Source organism: Pararge aegeria, chromosome 1 (assembly GCF_905163445.1).
Source record: "Pararge aegeria chromosome 1, ilParAegt1.1, whole genome shotgun sequence".
Taxonomy (NCBI): Eukaryota; Metazoa; Arthropoda; class Insecta; order Lepidoptera; family Nymphalidae; genus Pararge; species Pararge aegeria.
This window is the reverse complement of record NC_053180.1, coordinates 10807525-10829833: the sequence shown is the minus strand read 5'-3', so window position 1 is coordinate 10829833 and position 22309 is coordinate 10807525. Positions and strand designations below refer to the sequence as shown.

Genomic DNA, 22309 nt, shown 5'->3' with positions numbered 1-22309 from the left:
GTGTTTATTCTCCTTTGCATTTCTGCAATTTTTTTTAGTTTTACCTCAAGATTAAAGTAGTCCATTCAAGGGTCAAATTAGTTCGAAAGTGGTTACATAACATTATACCTAGTATTGTAGTGTAGAAGGACAAAGGGTAGATTTGTTACTTGTTTATCCTCCCTATTTCAAGTTTTTTTTATACAAATAAATAATTGAGAGATAGAGCAGAACCCAACTAATGTTAAGTGGAAAACCATTGCCTATAAACAGTGCAACACTTCATATTTTCACCCTGAGGGCCTGAGTCCATCGACCAGAGGAGTTGATATTAAGCCTCATGTGCAAAAGTAAAAAAAATATTGTCAATGTACAGCATGAAGTATTTTATCATGGATCTTAGCAACCTATAATTCTAACATCGAACTCTATAACAATAACGCGCTTATAATACTAAAAAAGAGAAAGTGTTAATATAGTAAGGATTCACTAGGTACACTGCATTCTATCATTAGAGGTTGAATTTTCGTAATTTATAAAGATGACTCTTTTATTTATAAAATTATCCTCTCTCCAACATTTCTCCCACACGCGGCTTTAATACACCAGTCACTTCCGAACGCACCGGCAGAAACAGACGTGACCGAAGCCTCTTTCGTTTAAAAAGAAAAAATAAACGCGCGGGAATTAGAAAATAGAAAGTTTAAATTTTGTTATTTGAGGAGATTCCTAACATAAATCCTGTTTGTTTTTCTTCAAATAAATAAAAGTTAAATTACGTAGTTTATATGTGCCGTTAAGTGACACTTGTTTTGGTGTTTTTATTTAAGCATAATTAGGAATTATGTCGACGCTAACGCGGTATTTGGTTTATTTGGTAAGTCTTTATAAAAATATGATCTACTTAGTCATAAATTTGTGGAGTGGTCCTTAAATGTACATTAGTTTTTTTAATAACTTGCTCTTATTTTGTCCGCGTAACATAGCCGTAGAACTAGTCGTAGAGGACTTCAACGTTCATTGTATAATCCTGGAAGTATAGGATTTTCCACATAAAACTATTACACCCACGAATTCACATACAAAATATTTGAATCAATACAATAAATTGATTTGTATAGAAATCAAAGCTACCTATTTTACTTTGCTCTTTTACTTACTTTTTGCATTAAAAAAATTAAGCTCTGAATTAAGTTTTGTTTTTGAGATAGACCCACTTCAGAATATCAAATGTGGCTTTGATTCTTTTACAGTAATATAAACGTGGTACATACAAGCCTTTTTCTTCGAAAATAATATGTAAGCGTACAAAGTGCAATACAAAGTTGCTAGAGCTGAATTGAAATTAAGATATTATTGAAATTAGAGCAAATATATTGTTCTACTGGAATATGTAGGGTTACGCCTCAAAATAATAGTTTTTAATGAGATATAAAACGAGTGTAAAAGAGGGTGGGGTCCTCAGAAATCTTTGATAGGCCGTGCATTTGGTGGTGTTATGTTAATGTTTCATAGAAACATTGTATAGACACAAAGGCATTCCTATGTATTAACAAAAGTACAGCATTCTCTATATTGCACTTCCTACTTAGTACTCTCGCATGACTCTAGAGGCCCAAATATTTATTATTGTCAAATTAGAACTAGGTACTCATACAGAGTATACTAATATAATACAAAATAAAGGATAATATTTTGTAAAATAACATCATACGTACGCAAAGTGTTTTGTTAGTTTTTTTATAGCGTTTATTTATTTTTTATAATTATGTATTTTAATATTTATAGGTATTAAATATTTGTATTTTTTATTTCAACTTAGTACGAGTATGTGTATTTATTTATAAAAGTTTATTTTATGTGTATACTTTGTGCAGTCTGTTTTACTAATAGCTTCTTACGCTTAGGTTTCCTGTAAAATATCAAGTGATAAGTAATATTAAGTGATAAGGCCACCTTTGCACCCTAACACTATGTACTTTTGTCTTTGTATTTCTTTGTATTGTTTTCTGTGTTTTGTTGCAATAAAGTTATACTATCTATCTATCTGTCTCTCTATCTATCTATCTATCTATTGTAGCCCTGTGCCAAATACTCATCGAAGTAATCAAAGTCGTCGAAAACATTTCATCGAATTATTTGGAATAAGCTTTTTCAAATCTTCAACTTCCGCTGATGATTAAATATGTCCATTACCATGGGCAATATATTTTCTGTGCCAGTGCAATGGTTTAGCCTTGAATTTTTTAATAGAAGGACAAATTCACTTTTGCCTATTAAAAAAGATTCATAAATATATTTTAGAACATAAATGAAAAAAGATTGTTTCCTTTAATAATGATGTTTGCAATTTTGGTCAGGAATTGATGTACTTTATCCTCAAACAAGCTCGCGAAGCGGGTACGTTAAACTCAAAGGTAGGCTCATAAAACACGAACTGGCACATTTCCAGCGAATAATGTCGAGTCCGTTTGCTAGTTTAAATTCTTACGATTGTTATTTAAAATTTAACTTTGAATACTGAATACATTTAAATTGTACATGTCCGTTTAATACTTTGTCTATGAAATATTAATGGATCTCCGGTGCACGCGTCTCAATTCTTACTACTCCAATCTAGTCTGTTTTCAAGACGTTATTTACATCGAACTTTCGCCTTTCTAATGGTTACTCTAAGAGAGATATTCGCTTGCGCCCTTGTGACAATAGAATGAGAGAAAGCCGGTGCGGTGCGCAGGCGCAGCGAAACTGCCGGAATGTGTACCAAACCTAGAAATGCGATGAATTGTTGCAATTCTATACATATAGAATCTGATAATGTGCATGCATTGTAGACAATTGACATGTTGTACGGCTATTGTTCGAAAGGTGCAATTTGAAAAACTGATATGTGGGATTATTAGGTTATGAATGAAAAGGTTTCGTATTAATTATAGCAATAGGTATAGGCATAGCAAGAGTAGTTTTGTGTGGGTACTAAGCAATAACTAATAAGGTTTAAAAGGTATTTTTTACTTAGGGGTAGGTAGGAACACACCATTTTTCCGGATCCAAAATATCTTTGATGTATTATATATCAAATTATTCCACGTACATGATCTTTCTATACGACATTTTCCTTTCATTTTCTTTATTGTTCTTAGAAACTCTCAAGGCTCATTGAAAACTTTATTTGTGATGAAGTAGATATCGAATTTCTTTTATAATTTTTCAATATTATTTTGTTGGAGTTAGATAAAAAAGTTTGGATTGCAATGGTCTTGAAGATAATGACTCCGAACCCTAACCGAAACTAGGTCATTAAGAATTATAGGTACTTAGATCTATATCATTAGAATCAGGGTAAGATGTTTTAGATGAGATCTATGAGATGCTATGCCTATGATAATATGATAAACATTATTAGCCTTCCAAGAAAGGCAAGCAGCAGTGTGTGGCAGCGGCACGGAATACCGTTCCGTTCCGAACCGGCGCGTAGGCCCGTTAACTGATTAATATTAGATGTGATACACCGTACACGTAGACTATTCGGTAAAACATTTTATTTTTGTCATAACCGTCGTCAGCAGCTCAGCCTCTTTAAGTTTCACAGCTCAGAAAATACTTTATAGAACTGAAAGCTTATATTCTAACCTGTGCAATTTGGGAGAGAATAGTCTTGCACTTTGCCATACCGACTGTGCAAGAACTAGTAGAATGGTGGTCCCATCATTAAAATTCTATTGCCGAAAAACGAGCATTAAATCCTGGGTTTGTCAAGCTTATCAAAAGCAAAATTTGTCAATTTACCATAAATAGTAATTAATTGAAAGTTTTTTTGCTATAATATTCCAAACCTTAGAACCAGAAAGCTCTTTGATAGGCCAGACCAATTTAATCTGTCTGATAACGCAACACTTTTGGACTTAAAAATTCAGTTAGGTGGCCGATTGCCGGAAATATATGCCTGAAAATGCACTCCTCTTTTTTCACTTCCTCCTTTTTTAAAACCTTAACTAGAATTTTCTTCTTCTTCAACTTATTTCTTATTTAATAACCTAACCAAGCATCATTATCAACCCATTACCAGTCCACTTCTCCCAGAATATAAGGGGTTTAAGCCGTAGTTCACGAAACTGGCTGTGTGGATAGGTAGACTTAATAACGGTTTTTTATTATCAAAATTCCAATTTCGGTTGCGTGTTAACGGTCTGATTAGCAGAATGGTTTCCCTTTGTTTTTATCCGTAGGCGACCATTTTAGTTAGCCTATCCAAGATTGCGGTCGGAGAAATAAAAACAAAAGATTATTGCGTATTCTGCGAGGTCAGAGCTAAAATGTGGGGCTCCGTTACACTTTCACGCTTTCAAACCATATTCAGATCATTATCAGTATCACTTTCGTACAGGTAACCTTCCTTATAAACTTATAAATATACTTTCGTCTGGAAGTCTATTATCTTTGTAATCAATTCGTAAAGTTTTCCTTAGACTTTTTCACCTTTTGGCTTTCATAATCGTCTGACGTCTTGACCCGTCTTATTTAGCGTCATATAGTCTTCAAGACATGCCATTGTAATTTTTTTATTTACTAGGTCATTTACCTGAGCCGAGAGCGCAACGTGAAATCGCTCAAATGTTACGAAGATAAAGTCTATTTATTGGTATGATTCTATTCTTTGGTATATTCTTCTATACGGTGTAAGGGAAGATGCCTAGAATTCGCGTATTCAACTCTAACTGTTTCTCTTCAACTTCTTTTTTGTCATAAAGCATTATTATGTTATAAGTGACTTAGATAAAGTGTACCTACCTTACCTGTCTACTAGACACTCTCAGTTTTAGAGAAAGGCAATGAAAACCTTTTTATTCTAACAATTAATTTACCAAAGTACTAAATTCTTGTTATTTACTTTGTATATATATTGTATATATACACAACATAACACTCCTAACCGGGATAGCCATGTTTGGTTGGCTATCCCGGTTAGGAGTATTATGTTCTTCTAGGTCGTAGGTAAATTGCCTACCTTAGTATTACTAAGGCTTTTGGCTTTTTGTGAAAGCTCGACCGCGTCTGAGTATTAACGCCTTTCTGTCGCCAAGCAGCATTCCTGTTTGAAGGAACTACGTCCATAGGAATGCTGCTCGGCGGCATGTCGGTTCAAATACAGGCATGATGTTATGCCTGTATTTGATCATTTTGATCATCATGCCTGTTTGATACTGATCAGGGTAATGGACACAGGGCGGCACTTTTTCGGCCGTGTCCTTTGCTTGCCCTGCGAAGTGCTACTCTGTTTATAGGCGATTATTTTCCACTTACAAGTTGGGCCATCTACTATATTCGTCAATTATAGCAATTAAAATATAAGTAAAAAAATCCCAGGTATTAAACCTAAGATTTTTAAACACGTATAATAAGTTTCCTAACATTAGGTACGTACTCTATTTTGTACGCCGGTTGTTATAATTGAAACGGTCAATGAGAGGCACGCGGGGTCAGCGGCCGGCACTGTAGGTGAAGGTCGCTGCGCTAACGGTACGTGACGTCACGAGTCTTGTTGACCATTTACGATCTGACATACCAACCTAGTTTAAAGACAAGTTAGTAAAAAACATGTTTGTGATTTTTGCTTTTATTTTGAAGTAGCTGTTGTTCGCGGTCTTCGTCCGCGTTTATTATGGTTTTTCGCAAATAACTGTGGGACCCATACTTTTCCAGGTGTAAAAACTAGTCTATGTTACTCTCCGTCCTTTCAACTATGCGAAAATGATTGGATGTTAAGTTAGGGCGTTAATGACCAGAAAACAAACACCCTTTCACATTTATAATAAGGATTCCTTTGACAAACCATTTGCTAAATTTCACTAGTGGGTAGATAAGTAGATGCACGTTTGGTACCTATTTTACGTACTAATCTATAACTCGATGATTATCTAGCGGTTAGAGCTTCCGCTTCCCTTTGCATGAGATGGGACCTGCACCGCAATAAATATATGCATGCATTACATATTTATTGCGGTACAGGTCCCAAAAAAATTTAGCAAATGGTTTGTCAAAGGAATATATTTACTGTGACTTAAAATCTATACTTACCTATATTATAAAGAGCAAAGATTTTTTTGTATGTTTGTTTGTACCCAATGGGCTCGGAAAGTATTTGACAGATTTGAACTATTTCCTTGCCAAAATAAAAGAATCGCCAGAGGTATATTAACAAGAAAAAGAGGTTGTCAGTTTGTTCTGTATTCTTAAGTTGTCAAGCGATTTCCAAAACAAAACCAAAGTTCCCAAATTAGTACTGCAATTTATTAATGCTAAAACATACGTACCTATATATTCGCATTTATTTAAATGATTTAATTAACTTTCATTAGTAAAGGCCCGAAATAGATATTCGCGTGTTACTGTTAAATAATTTGCCCAAAGTGCAGTAAGACAGTCAACTCTCTTTTTACGTGCCACGGTATCTAGGTAATAACATCTAATTGCGTACATAATACGGTACTAGCGGCGTCTAATGATGACATTTCATCACGAAACTAAGTACCAAGTTTCGTAAAATAGGCCTTAGAAATACGAGACGTTTCAATTGGTAAGCAGGTAGTTAGTTGAGCCAAGAGTGGTGTCAGCCGAGAGCACTGTTATGTGATTACGTTATTTTTTACGGAACTGTGGTTACTACCGTGCGTAAAGTAGGGTAATGGTACTGTTAAAGCTGTTCATCTGAGAATTGCGGCGCAGAAGTTGTTTTTATTTATACCATTGCCTTTAAATTTAAAAAAATTGTCTAGGCTCAAATACATCGGTACTATTACAGTATAGGTATCGTGATTGTAAGAGACGATATTAATCCTCGTAATATTATAGGAAAAAACTGAAATCCTACTTTTTAAGTCACTTATGATCGTTTATAATCAACATGTTAAACTGACATTATTGTTCTGTAGTTAACGTAGCTAGACTTAATTCTCTGTTAGCATATATATTATATATTCCTAACCTGGGTGGTTTTCTAATGCTAACTATAAGTATATTTTTGTGAACTTTTACGTAAATGAATAAATAAAAAAAAATCCTAGATAGGTAAAAGTACTTGAGTATTTGAGACACATGCCAGTGTAATTTTGGATAATTATTATTATTATACTGTCAGCGGGTGTTCATGGCTATTTTATAAAAAGGGTTGACGGTTATGTGTATTAGTTTTGATATCATTGTTTAATGATAAGACCTGGGACATTTTTATGACGGTTTTACGAGGTCTAAGAGACGCGCAGGATGTGTTAACATCAATTTCCTGACCAGAAAAGATGGATGTTGGTTCTGCTGTAAACGTTTGTGTTCTTTCGTTCTTTTAATTATTTTAATTACTATTATATACTGATATTTCCTCCAAGTATAGATAAGAACATTTTAATAAAAATAAAATATTTAATTTATAGTGAACTCGATGACTCCGAAGTCCTAATCAATAATTGCAAAAAGAAACACAAATGAATAAAATTTCAACTTTGTAAACTGAAATCGAAACCGGTAATGTAACAATATTAACATATTTTCTTGACAGTAGGTATAACCCAATTCTTATAATTCTGGTTCCGTTCAACAGGTATTAGTTTGTTATCTATGGTTCAGTCGATCTAACTTTCAAAGATCTTTGGACGCACTCAAGTGCTAATCTGTCATTTACGCTGTCATTGATATACATTCTAATCGACCATAAACACAGGCTCGAACTAGTTACATAGATGAAATCTTAAAACTCTATTCACGAGCATTGATACAGCAGCGGTCAGCGGTATGCAGGTCAGTGAGGCGTAACGGACGTGCCTTAACCGTACCTGCTCATGACTTACTTAACACAATATAGTGCCATAACAATATATACTACTGGTTGCCCTGCGACTTTGTTTACTTAATCACAGAATAGATAAGATACCTACTTGTATTCATCACTACTCAAATAATCGTGCTTAAAAAAATTATGCATGTGATACCTTTTTTCTAGGTACGAGAGTTCTAAACGCAATAATGTGGCAATTTTATTTGTATCTACACATGTATACCCACAAAAAAGCTTGTTAGTGTCTTTATTACCTATTCTTGTTTTTTTGCCTCTACCGGAACAATAGCCGATTATGAAAAAGATAGAACGATAGCCCAATCCAGAGAAAAGGTATACCTTATCTCTGGATTGGGTTATGTATTGGACTATGCATTTAATATAATGCTATGCCTTAAAAAGAAACCCCTATAAGTCCTAATAAGTCGCACCGGCGGGCGTAGTGACGCGGTGGGTCGGAGTATGTTGTGTAGTACCTATAGCGGATGCGAGTTTGTATGCGAAAATTATTAGAAGTTATAGGCAGGCTCCATTTTTTTCTCTCCCTTGCCGAAAAGAAAGTCAGGGCACTTTCTTCAGTGGGTCACTAGGTTTGAAGATGATGATGATGACGATACGACGAATTAAATTCAACCTAAAAACTAAGCAACATTTTATTTCAATGATAATAAATATTTAAAAACCTTATAGGATCTATTTACCTTTAGTGTTCTAGGTAGACAGAGAAGGTTAGATTCATAAGATTTGCATAATTATCCCGCTATTCACCAGTTGGCGCCGGCCCCAGCGTAAACGTGTATGGGGTATACGATCTCTACTGATATGGACAGACCTAAAAACCTACACAAAACTGTGCCATCACATATGGAGTTCTCGCTACCTACTCTTTTACCTAACTGGCAATATACAAATGAATTGGAGCGTCGGTCTGTGAATGCGAAATACATATTTAACTCTATATATGTATTTTATTCAAGTCTTTTTATATATTCAGAAAGTCGATATAATGTTTTAATTTTTCTCTCTCTCCCCCCCTTTTGTTTCGCGTTAATCCTGGGAGGGCTAAAGCAATTTTGACGGGACTTTAATGGCAAGTGAAATAGAGTTTAGAATATGAATATTAAGAAAGTTTTATATTTAGTTAGAAGATGATGGCGAATAAACTTTCTTCTTTCTAGAACAAATGGATAAAACCTTGGTAGAAAATCTGAATTTATGTGACCATCTCAGGATACTTGCTGGACGTGTTCTAAAAGGGACAGAAAACGGGATTCTCGCTACCCTATCCTATATTATTTTTATAACCTTATTTTTACAGACACTGGCATCTCTATGCGTTTCCGAGCCTGCAGTGGAACCAAAGGTAGAAACAGAATCACAGACTGATTCCGAGGAACCTCCAGAGGGATACTACGCCTTTGTCGAGTCTCCTAATGCTACCCCGCCTAGGTAAGCTAAGATTTGGTTTCAATCAATACCTACTTCAATATAACTTTAATACAATAAGGTTAAATATTTATTCGGTATATTGGCGGCAGTGGTGTGCACTGGGTTTCTTACCAGGGTATGCATACAGCAGGAAATTGCATAAAACGGCAAAAATCCTCCTCCTATACGAGTTATATTATCAATTTTAGGGTAGGCAGTGCTTTTGTGCATGTATGAAGTGCACGCCACTGATTGATGGGTATAATGATAATACCGATCCGCACTTAGCCAGCGTGGTGGACTGCGGGCTTAACCTTTCTCATTGCAGAAGGCAACCCGTGCCCTGTAAGTGCAGTCCGGTAATGAGTTTATATTATGATGATGATAAGTATAACTAGGTAGCGTTGCAACTGTAAAATTCTGGGCAACGACTTCTAGTACTTACCTCATATTTTTTTGGTAGTTATAATTGACGGATTAAGCATATAGCCCACCTGGTGGTAAGTAGAAAACCTATAAACAGAGCAATAATACTGCGTGCCTCCGTGCCCATCAACCTGAGGCGTAGTTGTTAAGCCTCATGTGCTTGAAATTACACCGGCACCTAGGCCCTTAAGTCCGGAGCACAGCATTGCAACAATGCTGCTTAGCGGCAGAATTAAGCATGGTGGTAACTGGTAGTACTTCCCCGGACGAGCTCTGTCACAAAGTGCTCTGCTACTAATTTTGACGTTTTAACATTGATAATCTAAAGACAGATAGGTATATAGGTTTACTAGCTGTTGCCCGCGACTTCGTCTGCGTTTGTTTTTCGAAAGAAATGTGGCATTCAATTAAGGTGTAATTGTACTGAAATTTTTAAGTTGTGTATTCTTATATATCAGAACCACATCCATCAGATCAACACGAAATTAGGGAAAATTTAAACAGATATTATAACCTCTAAAGTACAAAAGTAATTATTTAAATCGGTTATCATTCGACGGTGTTAGGGTGTAAAATCGTCAAACACTTTCGTCCCCTCTCCCAAAGAACTGAGCTTAATTTTAGGATAAAAAGCATCCTATATTACTTCAAATACCTTCAGGAACATGTGTACAAAGTCTCATGATGATCGGTTTAGTGGTTTTTGCGTGAAAGCGTAACAAACAAACTTACATTCACATTTATAATATTAGTAGGGAAGTAGGGATAGGGATAGGGAAGTAGGGAATCCCTACTTCCCTATCCCTATCCCTACTAGGGATAGGGATTTGTAGGATTTGTAGCTTTAAGGTACGTATACGCTTCTCTCTCTTTCTCTAACGCAAAATATTTAAATAGCCGAATTTAATAATGCGTCAATACTGACACCGTTGGCGGTATTACGGTCATATTATGTCGATGAGCTCACCAAAAGCAGCACCCATCGTATAGTACTCAATGACGGCATATGCTATGCTACATTTATAAGATGACTATCGGCAGTGAAAGTGCAATACCTCTCACTGTCAACCAATAAGTTACACTTGTAATACTCGAAAGTAATGAACTAGTAATCAACGTTAAGAGAGAGCTCGAATGTTTCGAAGGAGAAATCAAGCAGCTAACTTTATTGCTGGGAGTACTTACTTAATTTAAACAAACACGTTAAAGGGCCTTGTTTATTGGTGGAATGTCCATTATCTCTGTTTTGGAGGCATTTCGATTTAAAACAACAAAAACGTCCGCGTGCCCATTAAGGTGATTCATATGAAAATATTCCAACCTACAATGCAGTTTTTTTTTGGGGTAAAATGCAAGGGGTTTTTTTTGAGGACGGGGTATGAGGATACGATCATCATCATATCCTCTTATCCCGTCCACTAAGTATAGGTCACGTGCAGTGGCGTGCATAGAGGGTATGCACAGGGTATGCAGATGGTATAGAATGAAGAAAATCTCGAGTAAGAGTTATAAAAAACTTAAAAATAGTAGTGTAAGTGTTACAAAAAGCCTACCCTTAAGTATTTATAACACGTACTGGTGATTTTCTTCATTTTATATGATCTGCATACCCTGTGCATACCCTCTATGCAAGCCACTGGGCACGTGTCTCCCTCCGCAATGAGTAAGTAGGATTTTAGGTGGAAGTCTTCCTAGCGCGGCTTGGTGGACGCCACATGTCTTTGATACTACTTATTATGGAAATATCTCAGGCATGCAGGTTTATTCATGATGTTATCCATCGCCGTTAAAGCAAGTGATATTTTAAAAGCGCGTGCCGGTGTTCGATCTCCCCGCCTCGAATTTCTCAATTATAGTAATTTCTATCAATAATGGAGTGTTAGTTATATTTATGGGTGGTGACGCTTTTAAAACTAGCCTTTTATAAGGTTACTGAAGCTTTATAATCTTACAGGGTACGTCCACCGCCGTACCGGCAAGTAACCTCTGAATGCGCTTCATCGACTGAAAAAGCACACGTCAGCGCCAACAACCTATGCGGAGATCTCAACAGAGGCATCATACCGCGCAACCCCATGGGTCAGAACCCAAATGGAGAGCCCTATCCTTTGTAAGTATTATCTACCCATTTGCTTACCAACCTACTTATTTGTTTTAAGGTTTCAAAAAACTTATTTACTTAAGACTATGAACGGCTAATTGGCGCAGTGGGCAGCGACTCTGCTTTCTGAGTCCAAGGCCGTGGGTTCGATTCCCACAACTGGAAAATGTTTGTGTGATGGACATGAATGTTTTTCAGTGTCTGGGTGTTTATATGTACCTATATTATAAGTATTTATGTACGAGTATAATATTCATAAAAATATTAATCAGTCATCTTAGATCCCATAACACAAGCTACGCTTACTTTAGGGCTAGATGGCGATGTTTGTATTGTCGAATAGAAAACAAAAAAAAACTTTACCTACTGTAATTTCACGGACTGTAAATTCCAAAAATAGCCGAATAGCCTTTGTTTCCTAAACGGATAATGTGTGGGCAATGAATTTACTAAAAAGGTTATAATATATATGTCAAATTGGCCGACCAATTTAACATACAAATTATGCGCTGAGAAAAAATGAAAGGTACCCGAGGTATACACTAATACACAAGGTTTTTGTGAATACCTTGAGTTAAAAAAACCCTGAATCTCTAACTAAGGCGGTATAATATTGTTCTCCAGTGAGCTAATCCGCAACCACACTCTCCGCTTTCTCTCGCGCACTCTGCCAGTATTGCGCGCAGATGACGCATTGCCGCGCGTAGCACACGTCACGCATCCGCCCGCGCATGGCGCTTACCCCGCCACGCAAGACTTACCCGAACTACAGCATAACAGGTAAGCTAACTTTATGTACGTAAAGATTAGCTGGGATTTAAGAGGTTTAACTGCAAAGAGACATCATCAACCTTGTCATATATTAATGCCTCACAACTGGGCGGAGGCTTCCTCATTTTAAAAAGAAATACATTCTAGGGCTAAGGCGCTAGGTATAACTTGTTCTTATAGGTGGATTGAGTATCCGCAGTATTCTCCTTTACAACTTTATAGTTTAAAGAAACATTTTTTGTTTATACTTATTATGTAATAACTGATGGACCAAGCAGACGGTATGTAAGCAGAAGAAAAACCTTTGCCTATAAATAGAGAAAACCCTTCACATGGCTTGCAAAGAACACATACCTACTGTTAATGACGTAACCAGAAGCTGCAATGCTGCTTTGCGGCAGGAATATCTAAGCATCGCGGTAGTAGTTCCCCGGACAAGCTGTTACGAAGCTCTACTACTAAAAGCTATTTACAAGAAAACGACGACAAACGACGCAACGCGTAAACCTTTTATCAAATCGCAGACACGAGGTATAAGATAGATATTCTTCTTATAAATCGTAGTTAAGTATACGTAGGTAGAAAATCTGATAATTGGTTCTTTATTTGGCGTTGATTTGTTTCGGTGTTAGAAATTTTGATTTGACTCAATGCGCGTTGCGTTACGTTGAATTATATAGAATACGGGTGACGCCCGATCACTTTTCTCAATGTTTCCTGAAACGTAGGTTAGAGGAGCGCTCCAAGAGGTCTATCTCCGCGGAAGAAGTTCCGACCAGCGAACTACAGATGGAACACCGGGGCCTGGACGAGAAGCCACGGGAAAGCAGGAAGTTCTGCGACGGCGGCGGAGTGTAAGTAAAATAACAACTAAACTATTTAATCAATACGTAAAACCTGAAAATAAAAAACCTCGCCATATCTATATATATAAAAGAAAGTTGTGTTAGTTACACCATTTATAACTCAAGAAAGGCTGGACCAATTATTATGATATTTGATTTTTTGGATTCCTCTTAGACCGGAATAGGATAATAGGTATTAAAATATAACATTCATAAAAAAAAAAGATCCGCGGTACGAAGTTCGCCGGGACAGCTAGTTACATATAAAATTATAACTTTTTTTTTCTATTCCTCAATTTATCTGTCATATGTGTAACCGTACAAATTTGGCGTCCCCAGAAAAAGGTTTTTAATTTCCTGGCCAAACTTAACATTTTAATTTCAGAATGTCGTTTTTCTAGGTAATTTCCGTCAAAGGATTTCAAAAAAAAATTTTTATTGTTACAAATGAGCCTTACATATGTATTTTTTACAATTCGTATGATATTATGATTTGAACCGGTAGGCTTGCGTGGCTCGAAATCATAGAGCATCTACTCCTCGTTTTAAAGTGGTAAATGCCATGCTACTAATTTCATATTGAATCTTACCGCTAGATGCGCTACCTCTAGAAGTTTAGACGACCTTAAACTATAAAGTTATGTAAGTAAGGTCCTTGTTACAGCCATTACAATGAATAAATAAAACCCAATAAAAATAAATAAATATAAATTTATTTATATTTCATAGCACGAATAGCGACATTATTATTTAAATTACAACATAAGAATTTACAAAAATACTGCATGCTATATAAACTGAACACATGGATCAAACACATTTAATCTTATTTTAAGTTACATTTTGATGTTTTTATAAATGCGACCGTGTTTTTGGTTTTACTACTTTAATTAAGCTAATTCATCAAAGATGAATTCAAAGTCAAAAGTTTGTTTCTTACAATAATCAATTAACAACAAGAACTATGTATCTAAATAACATGATTAATTTTCAGAACACTTTTATGACAAATCCAATTTAAAAAGTAATAGTCATAATCTACCTATTCTTTAGATTAAAATAATCAAGCGCTAAATCCCGAGTGAACTAGATATCCGCCCCATAACGATGGGATTATGCAATGCAAATCTTTATGTGCCTAAATATATTAAATTTAAAATCTAAACAAATGATTGATTGATGTTTCCCAGAATATTTATGAACTACCACAGACCTTTTACGTCGTATTTTTGTCATTGAATTAACTCTCAAACCTTGTAAGAACAGGTAGTTTTATGAAAATATTCAATTCAATTCTGCTGTAAAGGTCAGTAGCGTATGGTCACCTCGCGAAGGGTGTAATGTCGCACCAATGACGACTATCTGGTAGTTCAATGACCTTAAGAAGTCTATGATTAAAATTTAGTTTATAAGATATAAATTGTAATAATACCTTCAGTAAAATACATTTGAACTGTGCTCAAGCATCAGCTGTGTGTAACAGCAGCACTTTATTTTGTGAATTACATAAATCTACCAAGCTCCATATCATACCATATCATATCATAATATTTTCGCAGTCCCCATTGACTTGATGTCCGATATAACGATATCAAAAGAATCTTGTCTTGTTCCGTGTATGATTGAAACACGCGCGTCTTTTTCGATCTGCAAAATTAAAACCTTGTCAGAAAATATACACAATATTGTCATAAAAAAGCTTATTTCAAGCTTTTTATTGTACAACATTCGGTGCGATCGGCGCTCTTATATAAAAAACAAATCAAAAGTGCGCTTTTATTTATCATACCAAAAATGAAATTAATTAAAAGAAATTATAATCATCTTATAATACAGGTTTTATTTTATTATTGGGTTTTTCACCTGCTTGAATAATTTCACAAATTGTTAAATAATTTTAAATTCAAAGTTATTAATTTGATTTTATTCAATAAATTATTATTATTATTATTGAGATGATTATTGTTTATTATAAATTTCTAATTTCAAGATAACCTGCTTCTATATATTAGTATAAGATTGTGTCTGTGTCAGCTAGTACCAGGTGTAAACACGAGCCTTTAATGACATGAGGCCACAATAAGAATGTTAAGGTTGAGAAATACGAAAGAAAGAGAGTGTACCTCAGCTCTGTATTTGAGATGTTCGGGCCATACACATTGGTCAAAGTAGCCATCAATATCAGGTGGATCGTACAAACGATACACTCGGCGGTTCAAACACTCTACATACTCCAATACAAAATAGTACCTACAATCAAAAAATTATAAAATATATCAAAATCTTTCTTATTAGTATCTAAATATAACAAAATAAAGTGATGACCCACCTCAAATGACAAATTTCATTAATAGGCTTGTAGTTCAAGACTGTGAACCCCTCTAGAATCATAAATTTCTTCCCTTCCACTTCCAATTTCCCATGGGATCTTTCCAGATTATGTGCATGTGCTTTATTGTCCCCATTAATGGTCTTAACAATATCATCATACATCAACGGCATGTTCAATGACGGCAGAATATCATAATTATTATGGTCTAAGTTTTTACATTTTACATGATGAGGACTGTCATCTGGATAGAAGTATTTGTCTTGATGGAAGAGGTACACTGGTGAGAGTGTATCCTTCAACTTGTTTGCCAACGTTGTTTTTCCACCGCAAGTGACTCCTGACACTCCTATTATAATCCAGTTGTCTCTAAGTGCCAATGACATGTTTTCACATCTAAATTTGAAGCTCAAAGAGAAATTTTTAGCTATTAACCTTGATGACCCAGGTTTATTTAGAATTTTAAGGTATATTATAGGTAGGGATAAATATGGTAGAGGGTAAATGACATAAGCCCCCCTACAAAAATAAGTCCCCAAATAGCACAGGCTAGCAAAACCCACTGTGGATTCGGAATGTATTTGTAAATTGGAAGATCTGGAATACAAATAAATTTAAATAAATATATTGAATCATTATTATTTTTGATTGGAATTGAATATAATTTCTATCCTATCTGGTTTAATGGTGATGGGAAACATTGTGAAGAATCCTGCACTTCTTAGAGTTTTCCATAAATTTCATAAAGGTGTGTGAAGTCCACCAGTTCACAGTTGGCTAGGAAGGTGGTCAGCAGCCTGTGACCTGCAGCTGGCCATTAACGGTTTGTTAGAATTATGAGGATGAATTTATATTAAATGAAACTTAACACACAGATACTACATAACAGATTACTAATAGGGCTATCCTACACAGCAAACAAATACAAAAAAAGCATGACTACCGCTCAAAAATAGCCTCTAACGGAAACATAGCCCTAGCATAGGTCCATAGGAGTAGAGTTGTATGAAGTGTGCCCCGCATCCTTCAAGTTCACTAGTCACAATGCAGGCACATTAAATGCCAGCCAATCACATTTTATTCAAAATGCTTAATCATATAGGCTGTTGGTACCCATTTCACATGGTTAGAATTTGTTAGAAAGGGTGACTTCTATGTTTTAGTTGTACGCTGATCCTACATAAAAAAAGAACACATTTCAGAAAATTTTATATTTTTTTATTTTTACAATTTGACTCACCTTCGTCAATGAATGGGTAACAGTTAATCCAAAACACAAAAATTGTGAAAACAGTCAATGTAGCCACTGAAATCAGTTTACCCAAAACTGCATCAGGAATGTCCATAAAGACATTACTTTCTGGTTACAGCTTGCAAAAGGTATTACTTTCTATTACGTCTTTTGATTTTCTTACAGTCGTCTTCTGGGAATAAAATTGACTTTTCTTCTGTTACTTTAATTTCAATTTTATCAGCCAGTGGTTTGCCTTTTATTGCTCGCTGGACTATCTATAAAACATTTAATTGTCATGAAAAATATAACTCTGTAATCTGTCACATCTTCAATCAACATCAGTAAATTGATATTTATATATAACTCTACCCCAGCACAAAAAATAAGATGGAAGCTGAATTTTGACAGATGAGACAAATAAAAAAAATTCTTCATTGGAGATTACAAATAACAATAAGTAGGAAAACAAACAATATATTATTACTTTATCAGTAAAGTATTATAGCAACCATTATAAAATAATAAAACGTAATGCTATTATATAATACATACATTGTTATTATTACACAACCAAGTTTTACCTAAACACTAACTTGCCCTGTGATTTCAACAAGGTCAAATTAAGAAGACACTAAAACAGCTTCTAAACTTCCTCAATATAGCTTGTTAGTTACTGTAGTATTTTTGCATCTCTTCAACATTCAACTATATGATATAAATTTAGTATGGGTGTTTTCTAGATTGGTTAATTGCTAGTTACACATAGCCTTCCATTATAAACAACTGATAATAATTATTGAGTAACATATTCAAATTGAATACAGTATCTTTGAGTATTAAAAATAAGAAGAGTAAGAGTTCTTTAAAATATTTTTGAACATAAATGTAAATATTGAAATAAAATGCATAAAATACCTTTTCAGCGACAGCCTTATTTGCAGTAGGTGAAGACAATACTAAGAACTTCTTTATGTTCTCTTCTGCTATATCCACTTTAGTTTTCACTATAGATTTCGTTTGTTTTTTGTTTTTTTGCTTGTATGGATGGCTGGACACTATAAAAGAAAATCCGTAAGTCAGTCTTATTTCAATTATAGCGAATTAAGTGTATTTTCGCAATTAAATAATGAAAATGTGAAATGGGCCCTTTAATTTCACTATCGAATGAAATGACGTCATGTAAGATTACTTTAAATATTGTTCGCAATTTACAACACACCTTGACCTATGTGTTGGGGTCGACTACGCTCCACGCGACGTTTCTTGCTTCTAACTTTAGTTTCTGAAATTAAAAATAATGTTTACTTCTGATACATAAACAAACTTCAAGTGTAATTATACAGTATCTCAATTGCTTTTGTTTCGTACCTTCTTGATCCACAAATGCTAGAGCTTCACGGACTAACGCTGACGACATTTTATTACACTAAAACGAGAATAAACCATTTATATTATCCAAAACTAAAAATGTAACCTCAAAAAATGCGACCAAACTTGCTCGGTACTCCTGTTTCTCATATATTGCAAGTGTCACTGTCAAGTGTCAACGGCCACTTGTCAGTCATGAGTCAACGGTTTGACTGAGGATTGACAGCTTAGCTTAGCCCACAATGCGCTTTGATCGTGCACAGAGTCGTTTTCATAAATTATACCTATATTGGTTTATTTATCTAACCGGATACACGTACTGAGCTAGCTTTCTATCTTTCACCGAATTAATATTCACGCGGTTAATGTATGTTTGTTTGGCCCATAAACGTAGAAATATTTATTTATTTAATCTAATACTAGGACTTTAAACTTCGACTCTGAATCCTTATTTCTTCATGCTTGTAAGGATAACTTTAAGATACCAGTTTTTTATATGATCTTTCTTTTAAGGTTCTGCATGCTATACCGCGCCATAAATGGAGAAAGTGCGGGACCTGAGCGACGAGAAGACCCCGGCTTAGCACCTCACACTCCTCATGCACATAGATATGAGGTAACCTTAGTCATTTTTAACCCTGTGGTACTCGTTAGGATTTCGATAAATAGGCATTTACAGGCATTACACTCTTGTCCTTATTAATTGTTCAAGGGTCCACCCACCCCGTGTCCCGCACGAGTAGAGTACGCGACTCCTGTTTTCGCCCGCAACTATCAAGGTGTTTGGCGCTACGTTGTGCAGATACCCTATGAAGGCTACTTTACGCAAACCGTTGAGGTTACCAGGTTCGTTAAAATTATTATGTTTATTTTGTTTAAATAAAAATTAGTAACATGAACGAGATAAACTGAGTTCTTTTTTTATAGATGCATGCAGTCACGTTGCCACTACTTGGAGGGTGGTTGCCTCAGTTCACCACGCTGGCTTTCGCTACTCGTAGCCGAGCTGCACTATCCGCCCCGGCCTGCTACTCCCGCTACACCCCTCCACCAGGTAATCGCATTTTAAAATTAACTTAAGAAAAGTAATTTTATCATGTACATAAGAGGGCTGTTCGTGCAATTTATAAAATGGGCCCAAGAGAGTCTTTAAGAGATAAATAATGTAAAGAAGCTAAAATTATGACGGCGCTTAATCACTACATATTTAATGTATGTACATAAAAATATTACAAAGTTAAAAAATATTAATAATAAACTTGTAGTGCAGTTTACTGGGCTGCATAAAATTATTAATTAATTTAAGGGTAGTTGTAGTTCAATTTATAACAAATTACCAGATAAAATCCAATAAGTCTCTCAATAAGTTCAAAGTTTATACAAAACGTAAGCTTATAAAAAAATCGTTTTTATCGGATATTTTCTTAATTTTATATCATCTGCATACAATGTGCATACCCTCTATGCACGCCACTGCAGTAGAGAAACAGCAAAAATGGCTAGTTATTATCTGGGAACGTATTAAAAAATTTAATCTATTTTTCTCCTCGTAAGTGTGACGACAATCGTCGTATAAATCGTGGTACATAGCTTATTCCACTCTCGGTTTCCTTATCCTAACACCGCCTCGACTGTAGAATACAAGGTGTACCGTACTTGATGCATAATGTACTATTGAAGAAGTCGTCTTACACAATTTCATTTGTCTACTACCTTTTTTAATTAATTTTTTTACAGTTATTTGTTTTGATTTAAATGTATAAAGTCAATATTACTTATTGGGTATTCGGATCATCATCATCATCATATCAACCCATTAGGGCCGGCCACAGGGCACGGGTCTCCTCCCAACGGGTATTCGTATAATATGATAATATTAAGAAATTAATTTGCATATTATTTTATTTTATTTTATAACAAATTACCAAATGAAATCTTTGAGATGTCTCTCAATAAGTTCAAAGTTTATATAAAACGTAAGCTTACAGAAAAATCCTATTATAATATTAAGGATTATTTATACGATAAAAAAGCTTGGGTGTGAATTGCTCTAGCTTCATAGCTTAATTTAAATTTACTGGAAGATGGCCCGGCTAAGTTTGTTGTGGGCTCTTCTTAGACCAGTTACAATTATGTAAACAAATATGTATGAACGCTTCATAAGTGCCTGTGATAGGCCTACATGAATAAAGAAATTTTGAATTTGAATTTGAATTTATTGAGCTGCTGGATAGCAGTACGTAACCGATACTTTCTTGGGGAAAATAATTTAACATTGTAAAGGATTTTACAATGTTAAATTATTTTCCCCAAGAAAGAATTTACTCATGTAATAGTATACGCCTTTGATATTCAAATGTTTGTGTGCATTATATGATCTATGTATTAAAAATTACAGCGCTTACAGCGCTGTAATTTTTAATACATAGATCCACTCCACTCAAAAATCTTTCGGCAAAGACCTTTGAAAGTTGCAGAAACTACCTTCCTAATTGAAATATCCTTATTACCTCTTTCAATGTAAATTAACTTACGAAATATATATGGTTACAGGAGTTCCCGGCATATGGTTCCACGGAGAGCAGTTCGGAGAAGCCACCGCACTGTGACGGACACGATGAGTTGGGCTGCTACCAGGTATATAGCTATATTCATTGTCTTGACTTCACCAAAGTAAATATATTAAAGAAGTAGAAAAACTACGAACAAACGTACGAAAAAGCACACGCACACACATGTAGTGTGTGCGTGTGCTTTTTGTACGCACCGACGCGACGACGAGGCCCCAAAGCAATTATCGCAGGTTTTTAGGTGGGGGTACCGTGTCGAGACGAACGGTCTTTCGCGTTTCTTCGCGCTACAGACCACCAACGATATTTTTAAAAACGGCAGTGTTTTACGTAGTTTGGAATCAATTCTTTCAAAATCGAATATTTCATTTTTTAAACTCATAAATAATTTTTTTTGTGAAGATTGAAACTAATAATATGTAATAATTGCTACGAGAAATTTTGTAATTTTCTATTTGTCTTTCAAACTTCTATTAAAGCTATAATTCTATTAAGGAAAGAATCGCGAGAAAATCTAAAGAGCGTCCTACAAAAGTTTCACACAGAGCGTCCTACAAAAAATTTTGTCTGTGTTTCTCCTCGAAAGTGTTTCTATTAAAGCTATGTTAGTCTGTTTGTCCGTCACGTACACTTATAGGAAGTATACATTTTAGAAAAAGTTCTATTCTCTATCTGTTACGGTTCATTAGATACAGCCCGCTGACAGACGGACGGACGGAGAGACACACAGACAGACAGTAGTGTCTTATTAATAGGGTCTCGTTGACATTCTTTGGGTACAGAACCCAAAAAAAAAAAGTTACATTTAATTATCATTTTTTGTACCTATTTAATTAAGTACCCATGCATTTTATTTAATTTATTATATGGTTTAATTAGGTGCGTCTGTACTACGATTGGTTCCTGGTGCCCGGTTCCTGTAAATGCTGGCGACCGGACTACTTCGCGCGTTACGTTAGACGTAACCAACACGAGCTGTAAATACATAATGCATCCTTTAAACATATTTATTTTTTTAATTTCCACTGAATTACAATACATAAAAAAGTGTTAAATAAGGTTGAAATAATCACAAATCATGATTTTTAGTAGGTATCCCATTTTGTAAAATTTTTTTTTCAATATGAAGCTTTGGATACCAGATCTAATTAAAATATATTAAAAACAATGTGGATTAAAGGAAAATTTTGTGTAAAAATATTTTTCAAATTTAAGTATTGTTCTCACATCTACGATGTAAGGACACATACCAACTTCGAAGATAAAAAAAAAAGTTACAATTAGGTAATGTAGATATCGATTTACCTATAACCTTTATATTCTATAGGATTTAAAAATACTGTAGATATTTTATAAGATATGTATAAATTGTATTTAGGAAATCTACAGTTATTATGATAATTATTTACATATTTGGTGCTGACTTTGTG

The 22309-nt window shown here is 34.9% G+C and overlaps 3 protein-coding genes across 3 annotated transcripts; 1 reads left to right on the top strand and 2 right to left on the bottom strand.

Moving 5' to 3' along the window:
• The first annotated feature begins 666 nt into the window (after positions 1-666).
• LOC120624470 lies at positions 667-22033 on the top strand. The gene is made up of 10 exons (XM_039891039.1): positions 667-856; positions 9126-9256; positions 11616-11771; positions 12387-12542; positions 13262-13387; positions 18823-18925; positions 19022-19155; positions 19237-19363; positions 20863-20946; positions 21759-22033. Exons 1-10 carry the CDS (start codon positions 824-826, stop codon positions 21858-21860), a joined length of 1152 nt encoding a protein of 383 aa, XP_039746973.1. The 5' UTR covers positions 667-823; the 3' UTR covers positions 21861-22033.
• LOC120624479 (nicotinamide riboside kinase 1) lies at positions 14105-16224 on the bottom strand. The gene is made up of 3 exons (XM_039891050.1): positions 15708-16224; positions 15502-15628; positions 14105-15025 (listed from the first exon to the last, which is right to left on the bottom strand). The coding sequence occupies exons 1-3, from the start codon at positions 16091-16093 to the stop codon at positions 14921-14923; spliced, it is 618 nt and encodes a 205-aa protein (XP_039746984.1). The 5' UTR covers positions 16094-16224; the 3' UTR covers positions 14105-14920.
• On the bottom strand, positions 16967-18483 carry LOC120624487. Its single transcript, XM_039891063.1, has 4 exons — positions 18310-18483; positions 18161-18223; positions 17857-17996; positions 16967-17216 (listed from the first exon to the last, which is right to left on the bottom strand). Exons 1-4 carry the CDS (start codon positions 18356-18358, stop codon positions 17091-17093), a joined length of 378 nt encoding a protein of 125 aa, XP_039746997.1. The 5' UTR covers positions 18359-18483; the 3' UTR covers positions 16967-17090.
• Positions 22034-22309: the final 276 nt, after the last annotated feature.